The sequence below is a fragment of the Rhineura floridana genome, chromosome 12, assembly GCF_030035675.1.
Source record: "Rhineura floridana isolate rRhiFlo1 chromosome 12, rRhiFlo1.hap2, whole genome shotgun sequence".
Lineage (NCBI taxonomy): Eukaryota > Metazoa > Chordata > Lepidosauria > Squamata > Rhineuridae > Rhineura > Rhineura floridana.
In genome coordinates, this window is record NC_084491.1 from 14,450,283 (window position 1) to 14,471,791 (window position 21,509).

At 42.8% G+C, this 21,509-nt stretch overlaps 1 protein-coding gene across 1 annotated transcript in view; it reads left to right on the forward strand.

Moving 5' to 3' along the window:
- The first annotated feature begins 14,196 nt into the window (after nucleotides 1–14,196).
- Nucleotides 14,197–21,509, forward strand: part of SLC25A37 (solute carrier family 25 member 37) — a 48,728-nt gene continuing 41,415 nt past the window's right edge. Inside the window, exon 1 of the mRNA XM_061592523.1 lies at nucleotides 14,197–14,533. Within this exon, the coding sequence (XP_061448507.1) occupies nucleotides 14,279–14,533 (255 nt within the window). The 5' untranslated portion in view covers nucleotides 14,197–14,278. The remainder of the gene's footprint in view (nucleotides 14,534–21,509) is intronic.

Sequence of the window (21,509 nt, forward strand, 5' to 3'; positions counted from 1 at the left end):
TCAGCACAAAAGGGGAGTGTATTAGCCACTGAGAAGAGTCTTCTAATTCGCCTCCTTGTCTTTTCCTGCTGACTGGAGCCAATCAGAGTGAAAGGAGGCAAATCAGTCATGGAGAAGCAGAAAGCAGTATTCAAGCCTGGCCAGATTATTCTATAATCTTAGAAGGTTGTACAATCTTAAAAGGGGGCATGGTTGTGACTCTTATGAAGGGACCCTGCACTTCTGAATTTGCCACCACGCTACTCATAATACACTCATCTTTCTGGTATCTTTTAGGTCTATTCACACAGTAGCACAGGGGTAGGGAAACTTTTTCAGGTCAAGGGCCACATTTCCTTCTGAGCACCTTTCTGGGGGCCATATGCCAGTGGTGGGCGAGGCCAGAAGCAAAACAGGGCAGAGCAATACATGTAAATTTTACACTTGTAGAATAGGCTAGCTTCTATACTCTCTTCCTCCTCCTCCATCCAGTCAAGCAAGAGACATTGTGGTCAGGCTTTAAGGACACACTCTGACCAGGCAAAAACCCTCAAGGAGGGTACAAAGCAAGGGTGGTGTTGGGGGTGGTGGCCTGGGTGATTCCCAAGGGCCACATCTCGTTTCTGGGCCTGAGGCTCCCTATCAGATGGATGGGTAGGTGGGTGCCTGGATAGGGGTGAGTGGAGGTTCCTAAGCAGTGACTGTGATGTGTGCTCTAGTTTAGGAGGTGAGGCAGGGGGTGATTTCCCTTCAAGAAGACTATTCATTGATACTGCACAATTATTAGCTCTGAACAGGGCTAATGTCATTATTTTGGGAGGTGGGAAACCCCCTTCATTTTGTTATTGTCTGGAAACATCCAGATTTCTGCCTTGCTTCAGAAACCTGCTAAACCTGTTGGATCAGATGTCACAAGAATTTGTATCATATGAAGCAATGCCTGCTGTTGCAAACCAGTCTGAATTTTCTTAACACCAGTGTCTGGTCCCAGCCTTATACAGTTAAAGTCAGCCACGCTCTTCTCCATGATTCTCCCTTCCATTCCACATCCCCAGTTTTCCACTCCTGTTCACCACCACCACCAACGGTCAGTCAACATTCCATGCCTGCTCAGCATGCTTAGAAACAGGTTTACATCTACAGTGAAGACTAGGATTTAGTTAGTACCATCTGCACTATATACATTTAAAGCAGTATCATGCTAATTTAAACAGTTGTGGCTTCCTCCAAAGAATCCTGGGAACTGTTGTTTGTTTAGGGTGCTGAGAGCTGTTAGGAAACCTCTATTCCTCTCCCACAGCTACAATTCCCATAGTCTCTTGGGAAGAGGGACTAATTGTTAAACCACTCTGAGAATTGCATCTCCACCTCTCTCTTCTGAAAACGGGGGCACATGATGATGCTAATCAAACCCCGCCCCTTTTGACTGTAAAACCTGGTGTGAGCAGCTTGAGTGCATTATTAATTTAGCTTCAAAGCAATTTTGCAACTGATCAACCTGTTCCCCCTCCAGGTGTGGCTAATGGAAATGCTTTGCTGTAGGTGACTAGTGTGTCCACATTCACAGCCACAGGGTGCGCATGTCTGTATTCATGGTGAATGCATCTGGGCTTAAGGTAGGGAGAGGTATACATGTCCCCAACATTCTTGCATGGGCTGGCTCCATTTCCAACATTCCTGCATTCACCAGGAAGGTCTGAAGAGGGTGGATGGGTGGAATTCCTTAAGTGCAGGGTTCCAAATCATAGAGAGGATTCCAGGTGTGTTCACATGCTTAGGACCCCACATCAGACTTTTGTGCTCAATGCATAAAGATCAGACATGAAGCCAACACGTGTGGGGGTGCTGGGAGTGCAGATTGGTGTGCTCCCTTGCCTCATCATTTAAGCCAGGAATAGGAAAGCTGTGGCCCTCCAAATTGTTTTGGACTATGGCTGCGTACGCACCGTACATTTAAAGCCCATGATTTCACCCCTAAGACTCCTGGGAACTGTAGTCTGTTAAGGGTGCTGGGAACGGTGGCTTTGTGAGGAGTAAACTGCAGTTCCCAGGATTCTTTGGGGGAAGCCTTGTTCTTTAAATGTACTTTAAGTGTGTAGGCAGCCACTAACTCCATCAGTCCCAGCCAGCATCAGGGTTGCCAGGTCCATGGCCTGAGACTGATCCTGTTTCTTTAGGAGAGGAGAAAGTCAGCCAAGTGCAGGTGTTCTTGCAACTCTGTAATGGGAAAAACCACAAGGTGGAATTTTCCCTTCCCTCTGCACAACTTTTAAAGATACAGAAGACCTCTTGGAGGCTGGGCGGGGAAAGGGAGAATTCCACTTTGTGGTTTTTCCCATTACAGAGTTGCAAGAACACCTGCACTTGGCTGACTTTCTCTTCTCCTAAAGATACAGGATTAGTCTCAGGCCAAGAACCTGGCAACCCTAGCCAGCATAGTTAATGATCAGGGATGATGAAAGTTATAGTCCAGCAACATTTGCAGGTTCTGGGTTCCGCATCCCTGCTTTAAGCTCACATGCATTCATCTTGAATGCCTGAATAGAAGTTGAAGTGATCAAGGATGCAGAATCAGGTGAGGGTGCTTGTTGATATAAAAAGAAACACTTGTTGCATCTCCTGATTGTCTCCAGGGAGGGTTCTGCTGAGAAGGATCATAGCCCAGTGGAAGAGCATCTGCCTTGCATGCAGAAGACCCCAAGTTCAGTCCTTGACATCTCCAGGGAGGGCTAGGATAGACCCATACCTGAAGCCCTGCAGAGCCATTACCAGTCAGTGTAGACAGTACCAAGCTAGATGGACTAATGGATCTGAATCAGCATATGGCAGTTTCCTATGTTCCTATGAGACAATGTGCCATCATTTGGTTTGTTGGGAAGGATGTGCATGGCCTCTCACATGCTGCATCGAGGGAGGGTGCATTTTCTCCTACTGGATTTGCTAGATAAAGAGGGCTGGTCTCGCTTCTCAGAAAAGCACCCACTTGGTGCTTAAAACCAGCCGCACCTTCTTTATCGGTCAGCATTCACATAGCCTACATTGAGAACTGGCAGTACACACCTCCTGTCCTTAGAAAATAGCTTAAGATAAGCTTTGCTCAGTCTTCTTAATCAGTTGAGAAGTAAGTAACAAACTGAATATTTTGGAAACAGGAGGGTGTGAGCGTCCTTGCTAGGTCGCTGAAGAGGTGCAGAGAGGACGGTTGCGTACACACACCATACATTTAAAGCACACTCCTGCTCCCTAAATTCTGGGAACTGTAGTATATTATTTATTTATTTATATATTTATTAAATTTAGATCCTGTCCTTCTTCCCAGTGGCAGCCCAGGGCAGCAAACAAAAGCACTAGAAACACTCTAAAACATCTTAAAAACAGAAGACTTTAAAACATATTACAACAAAACATCCTTAAAAATATCTTAAAACAAAGCATATTTAAAAACATATTAAAACAAGGCATCTTTTTAAAAAAGGTTTAAAAAATCTAAAAAGGTAATTCCAATACAGATGCAGACTGGGATAAGGTCTCTGCTTAAAAAGCTTGTTGAAAGAGTTTACCCCACAGAGAGACAATGCTGCAGCTATCACGCAAGCTGGACAGGCCCCATAGAAGAGCCCCCTGGAGCTAGCCCTGGTTGACCCAGGGTCTTTTATATTTTCTCCTTTTGCTTGCAGGCTTCCCTTGGGCATTTGGTTGGCCACTGTGTGAACAGGATACTGGCCTAGATGGGCCACTGGCCTGATCTAGTGGGCTCTTCTTATGTTCTTACATTCTTACATGCAATCTGTAAAGCATGTCCTCTCCCACACTGTGCTAAGGGTGCCTTGACAACCAATTTAATGTTGTAGCAGTGATACACTCTTTCTTATTAGTTTCTTATTCTTATTCTTTCTTAATCTACATGATGCCAACAGGTTTCACTGAGTCAGGTCTAGCTATTGCCTAATAAGAGTGACCAAAATGAAATAAAGTACTGCACCTTTCATTTCCTTATGGACTTCATTATACTAATAATTTTGTACCATCAGCAAGTTTGATCAATTTCATTAGATTCTCCCAGGTCTTTAATGAAGGCGTTGAAGAGTCTTAGCACAAATTTGCTTCTCTGGGCAGTGGCATCTGAAAATGGAAATGGAGTGCCTTCAAGTCGATCCTGACTTATGGTGACCCTATGAATAGGGTGTTCATGGTAAGCGGTATTCAGAGGGGGTTTACCATTGCCTCTCTCTGAGGCTAGTCCTCCCCAGCTGGCTAGGGCCTGCTCAGCTTGCCACAGCTGCACAAGCCAGCCCATTCCTTGTCCGCAACTGCCAGCTGGGGGTGGGCAACTGGGCTCCTTGGGACTATGCAGCTTGCCCACGGCTGCACAGGTGGCAGGGCACATATCCCCTGAGCCACTCACTGTGGGGGTGATCTTTAGCTGGCCCTTGACACCCAGGAGACACAAGCGGGGATTTGAACTCCCAGACTCCCAGCCAGGCTCTCCTCCCCACTGTGCTATACCAGCTGTGTATGGGCATCTAGGAATAAATAAATAAATCACATGGAGGAATTTATGCCAAGGTCTGCAATCCATATGCAAATCAAGGCTAAACTATATGTTACACTGAGATTTTTTTTAAAAAAATAGATCTCTTGGTGTGTTTTTTAAAGGCTAGTGGGTGGCTCTGTTAATTTAACAATGGAAACAGCATGGGAATTGAAAACATTCAACTGTTTCTCCCAATGACATTTCCTTTGAATACCAGCTGCTAGGAATCGCAGGCACAGAGAGTGCTGTTGTGCTCAGCTTCTGCTTGCAGGCTTCTCATGAGCATCTGCTTGAACTAGACGGGCCTTTGGCCTGATCCAGCAGAGCTCTCCTTGTGTTCTTATGGCTGAAATTGTCCCCTTTGCTCTGCTATGTGCTGCGTATGGGGGGAAAATCCAGATGCCTGTATCATGCCATGGAGCATGGAAGGGAAACCTGAAGCCCTGCAAATGTTATTAAACTACAACTCCATCAGCCCCACTCAGATTGTCCAGTGGTCAGGATGATGGGTGTTATAGTCCAACAACATTGGAGAGCCATTTCTATCCCTACTGTGCTCTCAACACCCAGGTTGCAGGGGTGGCCCTAGACTAGCTGCCATCAACTAGTGCCCTAAGCAAACTATGCAATCAGTGCCCCAAACCCCAAGAGCAGATCTATGTCGGAATGCTTGATTTGGATTCCTGCATTGCGCAGGGGGTTAGACTCGATGGCCTTATAGGCCCCTTCCAACTCGACTATTCTATGATTCTATGTGTTATATGTCTTCAAGTTGATTATGATTTATGGTGACCCTATGAATCGGAGACAGGGCAGATCTAGGCTGAATTTTTTGGTAAACTGGGAAACATGTTGTCCCTATATTTGTTTAATGTTTTTAAACGTATTTATTTAAACAGCAGCATAATTATTTGGTTTGTCCATCCACTTGTCTGTCCATTCAATATTTCTGAGATCAGATAGCATAGACATGAGATTTTCAGAATAGATTTGTACACAACAGCTAGATATTTCAGTCCAATTTCATCTGACTTCATTAAAATGTTAATTATAATCTATAATATAGATCATCCATTACGTTATCCAGCTTTGCCATTATCACCACATCCCATATAGAAAGAACTAAGAAAACTCTTCAATGAACTTTAACCTGTAATTACAAAATACTCCAAGTCAAAAATACTCTGTGCTCTTAAAACATGACTTTTCTTGCTTTAAGTTTTGAAAATTTAGCCACTAGTTCTTTTATATCTACATTTTCAGCTATTTAATGTTCTATTGACATTGTGACAAGTCCAACAAGTTTCTCTTGCACTGCAGGCATGTTTTTATCCATTTTAACATTGAGAAGTTATGTTCCCCACTAGCTATGGAAACTGGCAAAGTTAAAAGAATCCGTAGAACTATAAAAATGTTTGGAAAGCTGTGAGTTTATTTTCAGAAATAAACTTCAATACTTCTTTGGAAGTGGAATTTTTCTTAAGTCATCTTGACTTTGTGGACACTGCTGCAAAAGGGCCAGTAACAAAATGGCTGCCATGGGGGTGTGAACCATCCCAATATCTACTGCATACAAAACATTCATTTCACAGAAGGCTTAAAGACAAGTAATTTGCCCAAGAATCTTAGTAAAAGGCTGAAGTGGGGAAGATGAGCTCCAAAATAAAAAGCCACTCCTTTGAATCCACAGTCTTCTGCTCCGTTTCACAGAAAGCAAGTCATTTCCCCAAATGACCTCTAAATGAAATACATCACTGCCCATATGCACACCCTTTCCCTCCCACACAGGCCCTGGATCCTCCATTTTTTCTTCCTCCGCAGTACCTGCCTTTCCTTCTTCCACTGAGGACAGGTACAGCTGCTCACGTGCTATCTGCACTCCTCTCCTTGGAATCCACATGCTGTCCTGCTGATCATGTTCATTAGCATTATTCTCTACCTTCTGCAATGAGAACTGTTCTCTTAGTTCTAATGAGTGTTCTCACTGGAGAAGAAAGGGAACAGTTTTAATTGGTCTCTCTTCTCTCGGCTGATAGTGTCCATTTCTGATTCTGTGGCCGCTTGTAATGGTAGACGGCATAAGAAAACTGTGTCAGTGAGAGCTAAGAAAAGCTGGTGGCCGTTATACTTTATAATTGTGCAATGAAGGAAGCAGAGGCCCAGGAGGGCATTCTGATACGTCTCTGTGAGCCTTTAAGCTTTGCACTGAAGACCCTGGGCCTGTAATGTATGTGGGCTCAGTGTGCTGTTAAGGTTAGAATGTTGGACTGGGGAAATCCAAGTTGTAATCCCTGCTCAGCCATGAAGCTCCATGGGTGACTTTGGGCCAGACACTGACTCTCAGCCTAACCTGTCTCACAGGTTGTTGTGATAATAACATAGAGAGGAGGATTGTGTAAGCTGCTTTAGGTTCCTTGGAGGAAAAAAAGGCGAGATGGAAATATAATAATTTTTAAAAGTCTGACTGTGGTTGGGCTGGGTTGCTACTATTAGCCCTGCCTGTGCGGCTGCAACCATCTTGCTCAGGTTATCATGACAAAAGGACACTACCACCAGTAGAGTTTGTTTTGTGATTTTTTCCAATTAGTTTTATTAGTGAGATTCTGAAAGAAACGTTGGCAACAATATAGCAGTGCCAGTGTTCTTGTGGCCCCCTCCATGTGTGAGGCCCAGGTCAAATGCCCTCTGAGCACACACACCCTGCTTAAGGCCCTGATTAATGTTGTTACCTTTCTTTTATGGACCACCTTATTTATTATCATTATAATTAATATTCCCTCTGTAGTCACATGGGAATTCAAACGACGGATTCAACTAACCATTCTGCTAGCAAGAGGCGTTGCAAGGATTCCACTAGTGGAACATAGCTTCTCCCCCTCCTCCCTTTGCGCCTGCCCAAATCAGTCCCCCAGCACACGGAAGGAATGTGTCCCACAGCAGAAATGTTTGCCCCGACAGAGTGATCTCATTAGTGCTACATAGAATTGAAATAATGACATCTTTGTTATTTTATTTGTATTTTTTCCTAGAATTTGGCACCTCCCCTTAACTTGGCACCCTAGGCGACCGTCTAGTTCGCCTATATGGACAGGCTGCCCTGGCCAAGTTGTACCTTGTCTCAACCAAGTTGGGTACATTTTAAATCTATCTATTTATAGATGACCTTCTCTCTGTATAAATCCTTTGAGGCCAAGTAAATATTTCAGCAAGGAAAGAATCAAATAGGTGCTCGTAGGCACTTGTGCAATGACATTCCACAGGGCTACTGCAATAGCAATGAAGGTACTCTCTGGGAGAAAGTATCACATGTTCCTAAGCACAGAATATTGGTCCAGGTCCAGCTGTAGTCAAACATAATTGCAAGTAATGAATAGACCAGGGAACATGCATTGTCATTGGCAACGGACAGGCCCATTAAATTCAGTGGAGGATTGAGGAGCATCACAATGTACAAACACATCTGCAAGGACAAACGTTGACGTTATGTACAACTGGGGGGAGAGGGGGACTGCATCTCCCATCGTTCCTTACCATTGGCTATGCTGGTGGGGACAGATGAAAGTTGGGAGTCCAACAACATCTGGAGGGCCACATGCTTAATGTACAATAAATGTGCACATATATGTACTAGGGATGAGTGAGAAAACTGAATCAGTTCACATTTCAAGCAGAATCTATCAAATTTGCATGTTTTGTAACAGTATGCAAACCAAACAGCCATTATTTGAAATCTGCACTTGCTTGAATTTGTGATGCAGTTCGCCAACCAACCAGCTGAATCTTTGCTTTTATTGAAAGCCAAATTTGAGAAAAATGTTGAATTGAAATTTGATTTTGTGTTTCAACTTTTCAAAATGCGTTTCAGTGCTAGAAAATCTTGCAGAACAGGGAAACCAAAGTGAATAGGAGTTCTATGATGAAGGCTGGAATGTTTGTGCCATTTTAATTTGGGTGGGGTGAAAGACAACTAACCAGCCGCAATCCTAACCATGTCTACTTAGAAGTAAGTCCCAGTGAATTCAGTGGAGCTTATTCCCAAACAAATGGGGTTAGGATTGCAACCTAATGGAAGGGAGGGCATGAGGAAGATTTATAAAATTATGATTCATGGAGATAGAAAGAGGCTGTGCTTTTATCAAAACAGAACTTGGGGGGGGTCACCTAATGAAATTGATTGGCAGTAGATTCAGGACTAGTGCTGGGATCCGTTGGCTGGCCTGGTGCCGATTCAAAAACATTCTGTTGCACTAACACGCTAGTATCAATTTGAGTTTGTTCTCTGATGCTGCTTTTACTGATCTGTTTTTTCACCTTACAAAAAATACTGATAATAATATTGATATTTCAAAGGAAATATTGACAAACAAAAGGAAATGTTGCTAAAATTATTAATATTGATATTTTGAAAAGAAATATCGATAAATGTAAGAAAATATTGATGAAATTATTGTTCTTCATATCAATATTTTAGAAAAATTCAGTACCAAATTGAGCAGAATTCTAGCACCCCTATTCAGGATGGACAAAAAAGTTTTTACATTCACACTCTAAATCATTTTTTCATTTCTTGCCTGCCCTTCACCATGAGGCCTCAGGGCAAGTCGCAACCAGGGATGGGCAAATTTTGGTTTCTGCCAGTTTCTCATTTCCACATCAGTTTCCATTTTTGTATGCAATTTCCCCTAATTACAAATTTTTGCAATTTTCCTTGAAATAATACATTTGTGTACATTATTTTCAACACTGTATGCGTTTAACACTTTACCCCAGTGTATCATTTTTGTCAACATTACTTTGCATTGCAGGATTTGGAAAAATGTGAATTTTAAAGAATGCCTGTGTTTCAGTTTATGGATTGATTTCAGGTCAAGAAATGTGTAAAACATTGCACTAAAACACTAGTAAGGAGCTAATATAAAATGTAATAGTTGCTGCTTGTATGCTTGTTCGGCAAAAATGGAAAAATAGTTTAGCAACCAAGGTGAAAAAATGACTGGCAAAAATCTGGGGTGTAGCAGTAATGGATAAACTCACAGAATTAACAAGTTTGAGAGATGGTAAACGAGAGAAATTTAAAGATAAATTGAATCCTTTAAATGAATTTATGAAGAATAGGTTCAATATAAATATTGATGAGTATAATAGTTTATCTACATGGTAAATAAACGATATTTTATAATTATTGGATTATATTTATATTGGCATTTACAACTGTATTACAGCTTCTGAAGACACACCTGTTTAGGCAAACTTTCCCCTGCATTTGAACTTCTAATTTTATTTATCCTTTTTAACTGTTTTAATTGTCATGTTTTTAACTGGTTTTATTTTATATTTTAATTAATGGATGTTTTAATGTTCTGATTAAATTGCAATTGGGCATTTTAATTATGTATGTATTTTATAATGATTTTATGTGGTAAACCATTTAGAAGCCATTTTGGCACAGAACTGGTATATCAATCAATACACACACTCACACACATGAGATTGGAAAAACCAGAAAATGTGGAGAAATAAATTTGAGATTGGAAAAAATAGAAAATGAGAAAAGCTGGTCAGATTTGCCCATCTCTAGGAGGCATTTTGAGAAGCCACTCTGACCTGCTTCTCAAGACACAGTGCTGGATCCACAAGTACCTCCAGGCTTCTTATTTGGTCAGAAAGGGTCATGAGGTTCCACTGGTCACAGGCAGGCTAACCCCCAATAGACATGTCACACACTCTAGTTCCTGTTCAGCTCCTATTGAAGGAGTTAAAGTGAGGAGGAAGCAGGTGTAGATGCTGTTTAAAGAGAGGTGTGTTAGACTAACAGGATGTCTCGTTAGTGAGAAAGCTACCAGATTAAGGCTCCTCTTCCTTCCCACTAGGCCGCTCTACATCAGAGATGGAGAGCCTCAGGCCTGGGGTCCAAATGTGGCCCTCCAGACCTCTCCATCTGGCTCTTGGGACTCTCCCCAGATCACATACCCTCTCCAACTGCACTCTTCTCCAGGCCATACCCTTCAACGGCTCTGCTTTAAATCCCCGCCCCTTATCAAAATTCTAGGCTAGAAAGAGTCCTTGAATTTTGACAATGCTTCTTGCTTGCCTGGATGGAGGCATGTGTGTTTGTGTAGAAAATAGTCCAAAGTAAACTTAACATTTGTTGCTCCACTTAATTGTGCTTCTGGCCCTGCCCACCACTGGCATTTGGCCCCCAGAAGGTTGCCTAGAAAGGAATGCAGCCCTCAGACTGAAAAAGGTTCCCCACTCCAGTTCTTCCCCACAGAGAGATGATTATTTCTTCCTAAGAGCTGGTGTACATTCGTTATTTGACAAAGAACATCTTTTTCACAACACAGTGTTAATTCATCCGATTCTCTGTGACAAGATAGGATATGGCATCTGGTTTAGATGTCCTTTCTAAAATGGCTTAGTCAAATTCATGAATGGTGGCTCTGTCAATGGCCATCTGCCACGGTAGCTAAAGGGACCCTTCATGTTCAGAGGAAAGATACATCTACATACCAGTTACATTATAGTCCTAAGATCCATCTCTCTCTCTCTCTTTGCAGGAATCCTTGCAACTAGCAGGTGCTAGACTCAGTGGTCCTCCAGATCTTGGTAGACTGCAACTCCCATCATCCCTGACCACTGGCCATCCTGGCTAGAGATGATGGGAGCTGAAGCCAACAGCATCTGGAGGGCCACAAGTCCCCTACCAATGTGCTAAGACAGTCCAATGGTCTGCTTCTGCCTACATCTATTCTATCCCATGTAGAGAAATGCATGCATGAACAAATGCCTATATGATATTCCACCACTTTCAGAAGAACCTTCACTGCCGAGACCCCAACATTCTCTATCTATGCTGCAAATCCATAATATTCGACAGCACAAGGATCAGGGCTTTTTTTTTTCATTGTGTGCTTGCAGAACCCGACACTAAAACATGAATTTCTGCATTCCTGCTTTGTTATACAGTCCTACTTGCACAAAACAGGGTTTTTTAAAAAGTGTTCTGCATCCACAGCCCCACCAGCAGGCCACTGAAGAGTGCCTTGCCAACAGAAGTAGGGTGTGTGGTGATAGACAGCACTCATCAAAGCACCACCACACATGTAAACAAAAACCTGCCCATACAATGCACTTCAGTACATCCACGGTTGAGTAACATGCAATTTTATGTTGGATTTTTCACTCCTTACTGCATTATTTGCAGATCGAGAAAATCCAAATTAAATGGGGGGAAATTACAAGCTGCCACTTGGATGAGAACAATGTTTGTACCACAGTGGGTCATGGGCTTTATGAGTAAACGCCAAATAAATATTGCTTGTAATGCTTAACTGGTATGATGAATGCCTCGTACAACTTTTTGCTTTGTTGAGATATTATAATGTTGTGTTAATACCTGTAATCAAATGTTGGAAAGGCTAGATTCTTATATTTTTATACTTAGGAACCACTCGGGTGGATGGTGGCAGAGAAGACCTAATAAAATTAATCAATGGATCACCATACCAAGTAAATTTGGACTTGTAGGTCACCATTAGGAACCACAGATATATACATGCACATTGGGGATGGATCGAATCCACTGCCACATGTACACAGCCTCAGCAATCTGAATTTGCCAGTATGCAGTTGAATCCCACCTGCAAAACAGCAACTGTCTGGAAGTGGTATGGGCAGCTGGTGCTCACTAGATCCAGGTGGGGCTGCTAGGATGCCACAAGGGCATGTCCAGCACTGGAGATGGACAGAAACAAGTCCAGAGTGTTTGTAATTGTGAGGTGATGTATTAAATATGTATGGAAGGAACCAGGGCATTTTTTAGGAATGGTTATCAGGTATTCAGTTTTTCATTCAGATGGCTTGCACATGAAACCCTTTCTATCACATACAAGTGCTGACATTTGGACTGAGGCGAAAGTGGTTCAAAGTAAAACAAACAAAAACCAGGGAGTGAATAAAGCCTTGCAAATACATTTACAAAGCTTACAATAATTGCTAGTTATTAGACTAGCAAAATTATTCCTTGCCTGCCCACCCAGCAGTAAATACATTAATTAAAAAACAAATTAAAATTAAAAACTGCTGTTTATTATCCACGCCATGTTGTAGCAGGATTCTTACCAAAAGAAACCAATAAACCAAAACAAATATACAGTGAACTAGACATCACATTGTACAGGGAGCGGGATTTTGTTAAGAAGTTTTTCAGAATGACTGGTGGTGTGTAATAACCCTAAGAATTACTGTTCAAAGTGCCCCATAATTCTACTGTTTCTGTTAACTTTCACTAAAATGCTATACCTCTAGTCAGTGTTTCAGTTCCAATCTGAATTTGTGTTCTTGGTTCATTGATTAAATTTTGTGTCTCTTGTGTCCAATGGGTGTCCAAATGGACTAGAGATGAACAAGAAATTTGATTCAGTTTGCATTTCAAGCAGAATTTATCAAATTTGCACTTTGCGAAACAGTATGAGAACTGAAACACAGCCATCCTTCAAAATTCACACTTGGTTGGTGCAGTTCATCAACCAATGTTTACAAAGATGCATATGCTGGGGGAAAGTGCATCAACACGAATATATGAGTGAAAATAACATCTAAACTACATTATATATGGAAAAGTTGTTTGCAAAAAAATTGCACATTAATCAAAACTGCCTAAAAATGTGTTTATTAGGAGAAATTTGCACTAAAATGCTGGAGAATTCTCACGAGGATTTTTTTAAAAATTGCAAATTGCTGCAGAAATGTGGAGAACTGAATTTAAGACTGGAAAAATTGGAACCTGAAAGAACCAAAATGGGCAGCTCTTTCCATCCCTAATTTCGACACACAACTATTACTTTAAAAATGCCTTGGAAGAACCAGAGAAGCAACTAGCTTACACGTTTTGAGGTTTAGGGTGGGCGGTGCCCGGTTTGCCCTAATGGACCATCCTCCACCTTGGCTACTGGTTTTGGAGTCCATTTGCCATCTGTTTTAACAATATCTCGCTCCAATGCCTTGGCTTTGTTTATTATTCGCCTTTCTTGATGTGTGTTTACTTGGGCGCATCTTCTCTCCCTTTTGTAAGCCGCTGTAGATAGCCTTGGCAGTAAATCGAGGGACATTAATAAGAAAAAACAACAACCGCCCGCATTCTCAACATGCCCATGCACGCGGGGATGAGCGAACCCCATGAAGTCACGAGGCGATGTTCCTCGCAACCCTTCCAAGCCATGGAGTGCATGCATACCTTAACTCACTCCGTTTCTTTATAAGCTGACCCTTGTCATTTTATTTCGGCAAGCCTTCTGAAGCCAACAACGGCACAAGTAAACTTTTATTATGGTTGCTTCCATGCTCAGCGTGGCATGATTAACTATCATCATCGTTAGTTATTATTACTACGCTTTCCCCTCGAGCGGGTGCATGGGTGGCCACCGACCGACTCGTTCCCGCCTGGCCGGTGACCGCGCTGCGCTTTCTGCTCCTTGGGATTTGCTGGCCGGCCTGTAAGTCACCGCGGCGCCCCAGCTCGATTGTAGCAAGCGGCTGCCAGCAGGCTGTCGAGCGGGGCGGCTCTTGCCAATGGCTCGCCAGGCGCTGCGCTTTTACTCGCCGCTATTGGCCGGCTCTTGCCCGACGGGAGGCGTGTCTGGAGGGCGGAGGGGGTGTTACTTTAAGAAGTGAACTTTCTTTCCCCCCCCCTTTTTCTCCTCCTCCCCTCTCCTCTGCTATTTCTTCCCTCCCGCAGCTGCTGCCGCTGCTCTTGTTTGCGCGTGGATGGCACTGAGCTGCGGCGTCGGGGGAAGAAGTAGCAGCCAGGCGGCGGCGGCGGCGGCGGCTGCAGGAGGAGCAGGAATTCCGGGCAGCCCCGCAGGATTAGCCGCTCCCAGGCTCCTGATGGACGTCGAGAGTCCCGGCGAGGAGGATTACGAGAGTCTACCCACCAGCGCCTCCCTTTGCACGCACATGATGGCCGGGGCGGTGGCCGGCATCCTAGAGCACACGGTCATGTACCCTGTGGACTCAGTCAAGGTGAGAGAGGGGACTTGCACAGGGGTGGATCGCTGGGCTGGCTGGCTGGGAGACGATCAGTCTCTTTGCAACAGTCCTAGAGCATGGGGGCGGGGGCGGGGGCGCGCAGTTTCCCGTCTTCTGCCCTATTGCAACACACATAGTTTCTCGCTCCCATCTGAATAGCACTGCGAGGGACCTCTCTCTTTTTATTTGAGGAGCCCTTTTTGTTAAAAATGAGGCTGCTTGCTCTCGCCTTAGTCGCTGAGGCTTGGGAGTGGAACGGGAGGCGGCCGCGTTAAAGAGGCAACCGGTTGCCATGTGTTTTCTCTCCTCCCCTTTTAACGCATGTTATCCAGGAACGTTGCTTGGGTTTTCTCTTTGCATTCCTCCAGGAGAGCAAGAATTGGGGCCAGGTCTCTAGAATGGCAAAAGCCAGGCTCTGCAGCAGCTTTAACCCGACGGTTACTGTGATGTAAAATGGCAGTGCTGCCAACTAGCCTCTTAAAGTAACACTTTTAAAAAGTTAATGACTGACACACATCCAGTTAAGCAAAGAGTAGGCCTGTTGTGCTGACCCCTCCTCACCAACCTCATATTGGCATCTCTGGACTTAATTGTTATTTGCAATAACCACTCACATGGTATGTTAATTTAGTCTAATAATAAATAACAATCCGCCTTCAACATTCATGCTTCAATGCTGCTTCTAATTATGGTGAGGTGGAATGGGGTTTGAGACCAACTTTGTGTACATTTAAAGTATGCCCCCCTCCCCAAAGAAACTTGGGAACTGTAGTTTGTTAAGGGTGCTGGGAATTGTAGTTATGTGAGTGGTGAACTACAGTTCCCAGGATTCTTGCCCGGGAAGGGGAAGTGTACTTTAAATGTCCAGTGCATGTCACTTTCCACACAATGAATCCTTGGCAGAGGAGGTTAACTAGATTAACCTAGTTATTTCCTCTCTTAGTCCAGTTCATTGGTCACTACTAACCCTGTGAACTATTTGGTAATTGCAATTGGGGATAACGATGGGATGTTTCTCGTTCTTGTTAGGGTCTATGTGGAAGGAGGGATGATGGCTGCAGGACCTGGTGTCTTGCTGCTTCTGCTAAATATTAAATTTTTAAGTATTTTTCAGTCTGGAGTAAAAGTCTTGTGTCTTCTTTCCACTCTTCTTGGTTTAGCAGTGCTCCCCCAGCATTCTGTTAGTTGGACATGACTGCACATTCTTCCTGGTTGGAGGATGTCATTTCAGTTGGTTGTAGCTATTATCAAACACAGTTTCCTACTTCACAAATGTATTCCAGAGCAAGCTCTTGCACCCGTCATTTTCCTGTGTTACTGGTGAAGAAGCATCTGGCATAAGGCTACATTGTCCAGTTGCTTGACATATACATGCTTTTTTAAAAAATTGCCAGTGTAATCTTAAGCATATTTATTCAGTATCCAGTCCCAATTGTATTCAGTGGGTCTTATTCCCAGGTAAGTGTGCAAGATTGCAGCCTAAATAACCTAGACCAGTTCACTGTTTTAATATGAGCCAGTATCTTTATAAACATAGCAAACAGTGAATAAGAAAACACGAAGCAAAGAGAAACGCATATGTGTACACAGAGCAAATTGCTGTATGGGGAAGATTCTGTATTGATAGGCTGATGCTGAGCGGCCTCATATCTAATGAAAAGACTCCACATTGCATTAACAATGAAAATACTGTTCTCTTTTCAGATTCCTAGAACCCAGCATCAGAATTTTAGGAACTGGGGCCAAACTGAAGAAGTATCTTAGGTTCTTAGGGTTGGGAGACCCAATTCAGAGTGTCCAGGCATTTGGGTTATGAGAGACCAGGAATCTATGTGACCCAACTCCTAAATAAGGCCTCATCAGCACTATAAATTTAAAGCAGCATCATACTATTTGAAAAAGCCACAACTTTCCCCAATGAATCCTGGGAACTGTAATCTTTTAAGGGTGCTGAGAGTTGTTAGGAGAACCCTGTTCCCCTCACAATTCCCAGAATTCCCTGGAAGTATTGATTGTTAAACCAATTGGGGGAAGCCATGACTGTTTAAAGTGGTATGATACTGCTTTAACTGTATAGTGCATGTGGGGCCTGCAGTTTTGCTGGAGACGGATGTGGTATATCAGAGTCAGTGGGTGACAATAGTTTGGGGTGGGGGCAAAGCCAAGAGAGAGAAAAGAGAGAGAATTTGGTGGTGGCACTGTGCCAGTGGAGCAGATGGCATAACTTGAGGTGTACTTCAGGGGTACTTGGTGCTTCAGAGGTCAAGAGTCCGTCATATATTGTCCTATTATGGCTTCCACTGTTACAAAGGAAGAGCTTGTTTTAAGTATCAAGTTAATAATAATCAAGCTTATGCAACCGGGTAGTGAACTTGTTGGGCCCCTTTGCAAGGTGGATTAAACGTATTGTTCCCTTGCAAGGAGAGAGAGTGCTGGCAAAGAAGCAGCGATGGCTGGTTCAGTGGTTGCTAAACCATATCTGTGTAATCCTTTGCAGAGGGTGGCAGGATTAATGGGGCACAGGTGAGCCTCGCATGATAAAACATGAAGTTGCCGTTTGCTGTTTGAAATGGGAGCAATGGGATAGCTGAAGTAAAAAGATTATGTGCGCTTGCACATGCTGTTGGGTTTGTAGCTCTGGTGTAATCAAGGGCACCTTTGAGCACATGCAGAGTGCCTTTCCCTCACCACCGAGGAACTGCAGCTTTGCCTCAACCCATTTAAAAACAAAGCGGTGAAGTGGGTAACAAGGCTGTTATGCAGACTTCAGCCTGGGCACCACTATTTGGGGAAAAAAAGGAAGCATTGCCTTCATTTTTGTATTTTGCTCTGGGAAATGTGAAGCCTGTTTATGATGGTCCCCTCTACTGGACCACTACCATTTTGGCGTATAAGTGGTGTATAAATCAATCAGATGCGATTATGATTAATACCACCACTGAGGGTATGATTTTGTACCTGATTGTATGTAGCTTCTCCCTCCATTGAGTGGGGACAACAAATACACTTATTTTTTTCTTAGTATGAAGTAACAAAGGCTTAACATCCAAAACACAAATGATTAAAATATTTGCAGCAATGAGTCCTAGAGAATGGCAGAGCTTTAATAAATACGCAGGATGTGAGTGAGTTTTTAAAAAGCTGCACTGATATTAAGTGGCTCTGCCAGCCTAGAGCTATGAATGCTGACAAGAGTTTTTTTAATCCCTCTCCCCGTTTAAGAGTTCTTGGCTAAATTGTGAGATCTATGGAATGACTGGCTCCACTAACTTTTGGCTTGACTCATTGGCCAGTCATAACCTGTAATTGGCATTGTCTCTTCCCCAAGCTCTTTATGCATTCTAGAGAATTTGGGGAGCGGGGGATCTTCCATATTGTGCTGGGTGATGAGACACCACCACCCCATTCCAGAACCCGCTGCAATCTGAGGAATGAGTCCCTCCAAAGCCCAGTGTGTAGGGGATGGCAAATCTGTCAATTTAATTTTCTTTTAGTTTCTCATTTTTCCAACCTTAAGTTCCATTCTCCACATTGGTTTTGAAGTTTTATTTTGAAAACCCCTCATGAAAATTCAGCAGCATTTTAGTGCACTTTTCTCCTAATATACAAATCTTTGTGTGTAGTGTTGCACAACTTTGTGTGCACATTTTTGCAAAGCAATTTTCTCTAATGTAATGCATTTTTGTTTGATATTTTTCACAAATAGATACATTTTTATGCACACGTAGAGAGCCAGTGTGGTGTAGTGGTTAAGGTGTTGGACTATGACCTGGGAGACCAGGGTTCGAATCCCCATACAGCCATGAAGCTCACTGGGTGACCTTGGGCCAGTCACTGCCTCTCAGCCTCAGAGGAAGGCAATGGTAAACCCTCTCTGAATACCACTTACCATGAAAACCCTATTCATAGGGTCGCCATAAGTCGGGATCAACTTGAAGGCAGTACATTTACATTTAGAGGTGTGGAGGCCCAGAAAAAAACTGAAAACATTCAGTAAAAAAAGCAGGTTCTTCCCCATTGTTTTTTTCCTGGGCTCTACCATTTCTAAGCACATGTTGACCCAATATATGCATTTTGTGCACATTGCTTGGCTGGACAATTGCATTGCAAAATTTGAGAAGTGTAAATTTGGAAGGCTGGCTGTGTTTTGGGTTATGTATTGTTTAGGAAAGCACGAATTCTGCAACCTTGCCTTTAAATATGAAATGAATAGTAATTTCTATCCCATCCCTACCGGTGGACTAGGATCCCTTCCATAGAGTTGGGAGAGTACAGAGGGATCTCTTACGCCCCACTCACTGGGACTACTAAAACGCAAATGTGAGCCGGTGCCAATAACAGTCATCATTGCATATCTAATAAATAGGTAAAGTTCAAAAAATGGTTTAAGATGTTGTCGGTAACAGGGCTTCCCAAATTGTGGTCCATGGACTTCATTTATTTATTTATTACCTTTCTGTCCCACCTGTCCTCCAAGGAACTCAAGGTGGCATACATAATTTCCCTCTCCATTTTATCCTCACAACAACCCTGTGAGGTGGGCTAGGCCGAGAGATTTTGACTGGCCCAGGGTCACCCAGCGAGCTTCATGGTTGAGTCGGGATTTGAACTCTGGTCTCAGGTCCAAATCCAACACGCTAACCGCTACACCATGCTGACTACAACTCCCAGCAGACAGTGGAATGTCTGTAGATGGTTGCAGATGGGAAATGGCACATCCATTGCATTAAATATTAATACTTGGTCTTGGTCCACCAAGACACTCAGCGACTTTCAAACGGGGGGGGGGGAAGTCTGGGAACCACTGGTCTACAACATGTAGGAGGAAGTAGTGACCTCAAAGTTTTGTGGAGGGTCTGCCCCCCCCTGCTCTTTTACGGATAAGGAACTTAAAATCATTTCCTCTAAGACTGAAGAAGATGCTTGCTTTGAAGAACCACGTCAACTAGTTTACGAAATAACAAAAACCATCTTTAAGCGCTCCTTTTAAATTTTTCCAATGTGATGATTAGGTAGGCTTAAAAGATCAGAGACCTGTGAAACATTCTAAAAGAAAAAAGGAAGATAGAGAGGGGGTTGGGTTGGAGTTCTCTTGGTATTAAATTACATTACAAATCTTGGCTCAATGAACTTGAAAATGTGGCTTTGTGCTGAACACTCTACACTGGCCAATTTTGTTAGAATGAGTAAAGTCAGAGGTTCCCAAGCTGTGGTCTGTGCACCCTGAATCCGCAAGCTTCATTCATGTGGATCACAGCATGCCCACATTAGATATTCATATTGATTTTTAAATTATGTTTCTATTGCTTCTTCTGTTATGTTGCATTTTATTACAATTCGAATGCAATAGAATGCAAATTGTAATACAATAAAATATAATACGAGAAATAAAAGAAGCAATAAAATACAATTAAAATTTATATAGCACATCACAATTGCTACAGCAGGGAGAAAAGTTATTAAGTGGTCTGCCAAGACCATCAGCAGTTTTCAAGCGGTCTATGAGAAAAAAGGTTTGGGAACCATTTACTAAGGTGTTAATCTTATTGTCTTAATATTTATGCCAGCTTTTTGCTAACCCGGTGTCCTCCAGTTATTTTGAACTACAACTCTCATCAGCTTCAGTCACTACCCACAGGCGGAAGCTGATGGGAATTGTAGTCCCAAAACATCTGGAGGGTATCTGGTTGGCAAAAGGCTGATATATGCTAATTACAAAAACAAATGAGTTCTCTGTCAATTGTAAAACTGTTTTAAAAAAGTGAATTCCTGAACACCCTGGGTCAGCCTACAGGTGATACAGTGTTTGGAGTGACAAGGATGAGACCCAGGATTGGTGATAGGTGGCTTAAGCATAGCTCTCACTAACAGTCTGTGCAAATTAGGAGGCTGGCAAAATGCTACAACAGGAGGCCTGCTGATGGCTCTAGCAAGATGTTCAGAGTTTGCCAGCAATGGGTAACTCTCCCTGATTGCTCGGTGATAGTTAGGAGATGTTGGATGGAAATCTACCACAAATGGAATCCGTTGCTCTCTGCTCTTTGACACCTCATTATGATGGAGGAGGTTTTCTCTGGACAGAATGGAGGCTCGGTTGATGTTACAATCGATAATATGTAGAGGATATCCTCCCAGAAGAAGGTGTTCTTTAAGTTCACTGATCCTTCTCTGGTATCTATCTTCAGTGTTGCAAATAAATTTGATTCTCAGAGCTAAGCTATACACAGTGTTTTTCTTTATATGCTTAGGATGGCAGGATTTCCAGTTTAAATAGGTGTGGGCATTAGTGGGTTTGCTGTAGATATCAGTGGCTATTTTGTTGTTTTCAATGGTGAGAATGACATCAAGAAAAGGGATGTGCCGATTATCATTTGTACTATCAAATGTAAACTTAATAGATGGATGGATAGAGTTGATGTAATTTTTAAATTGTTCTAAACTCTGTTTACCATTTGTCCAGACCTTAAAGATGTCAGCAATGTATCACCACCATATAAGTGGTTGGTTGATGGCCTTTTTGAAGATCTCCTGTTCCAGTTTACCCATAAAGAGATTCGCATATAATGGAGCCATGCGAGGCCCCATAGCTGTGCCTTGTAGTTGCAGGTAGTGTTCTCCATTGAATGTAAAGTTGTTGCAAGTCAGGACTAGTGTAGCTAAAGTTGTTAAAACCTCTGTTGGAGGATTCTTAGTATTCCTGGTGTCAAGGAACTCGTTTAAAGTCTGAATTCCATCATTATGTGGTATATTGGTATAAAGAGATGTGACATATAAAGTAGCTAGTATAGTATTGTTGTAGAATTGATACTGCTTGTTTAAAGACTCAGTTTTGAGCAAGATGTCCTTGGTGTCGTTGATATATGATGGGAAGTTTTGCACCATGTTCTGTAAATTTAAGTCAATGTACAGAGAAATCCTTTCTGTAGCTGTGTTGTTACCTGAGACAATTGGGCGACCTGGATTGTTGGCT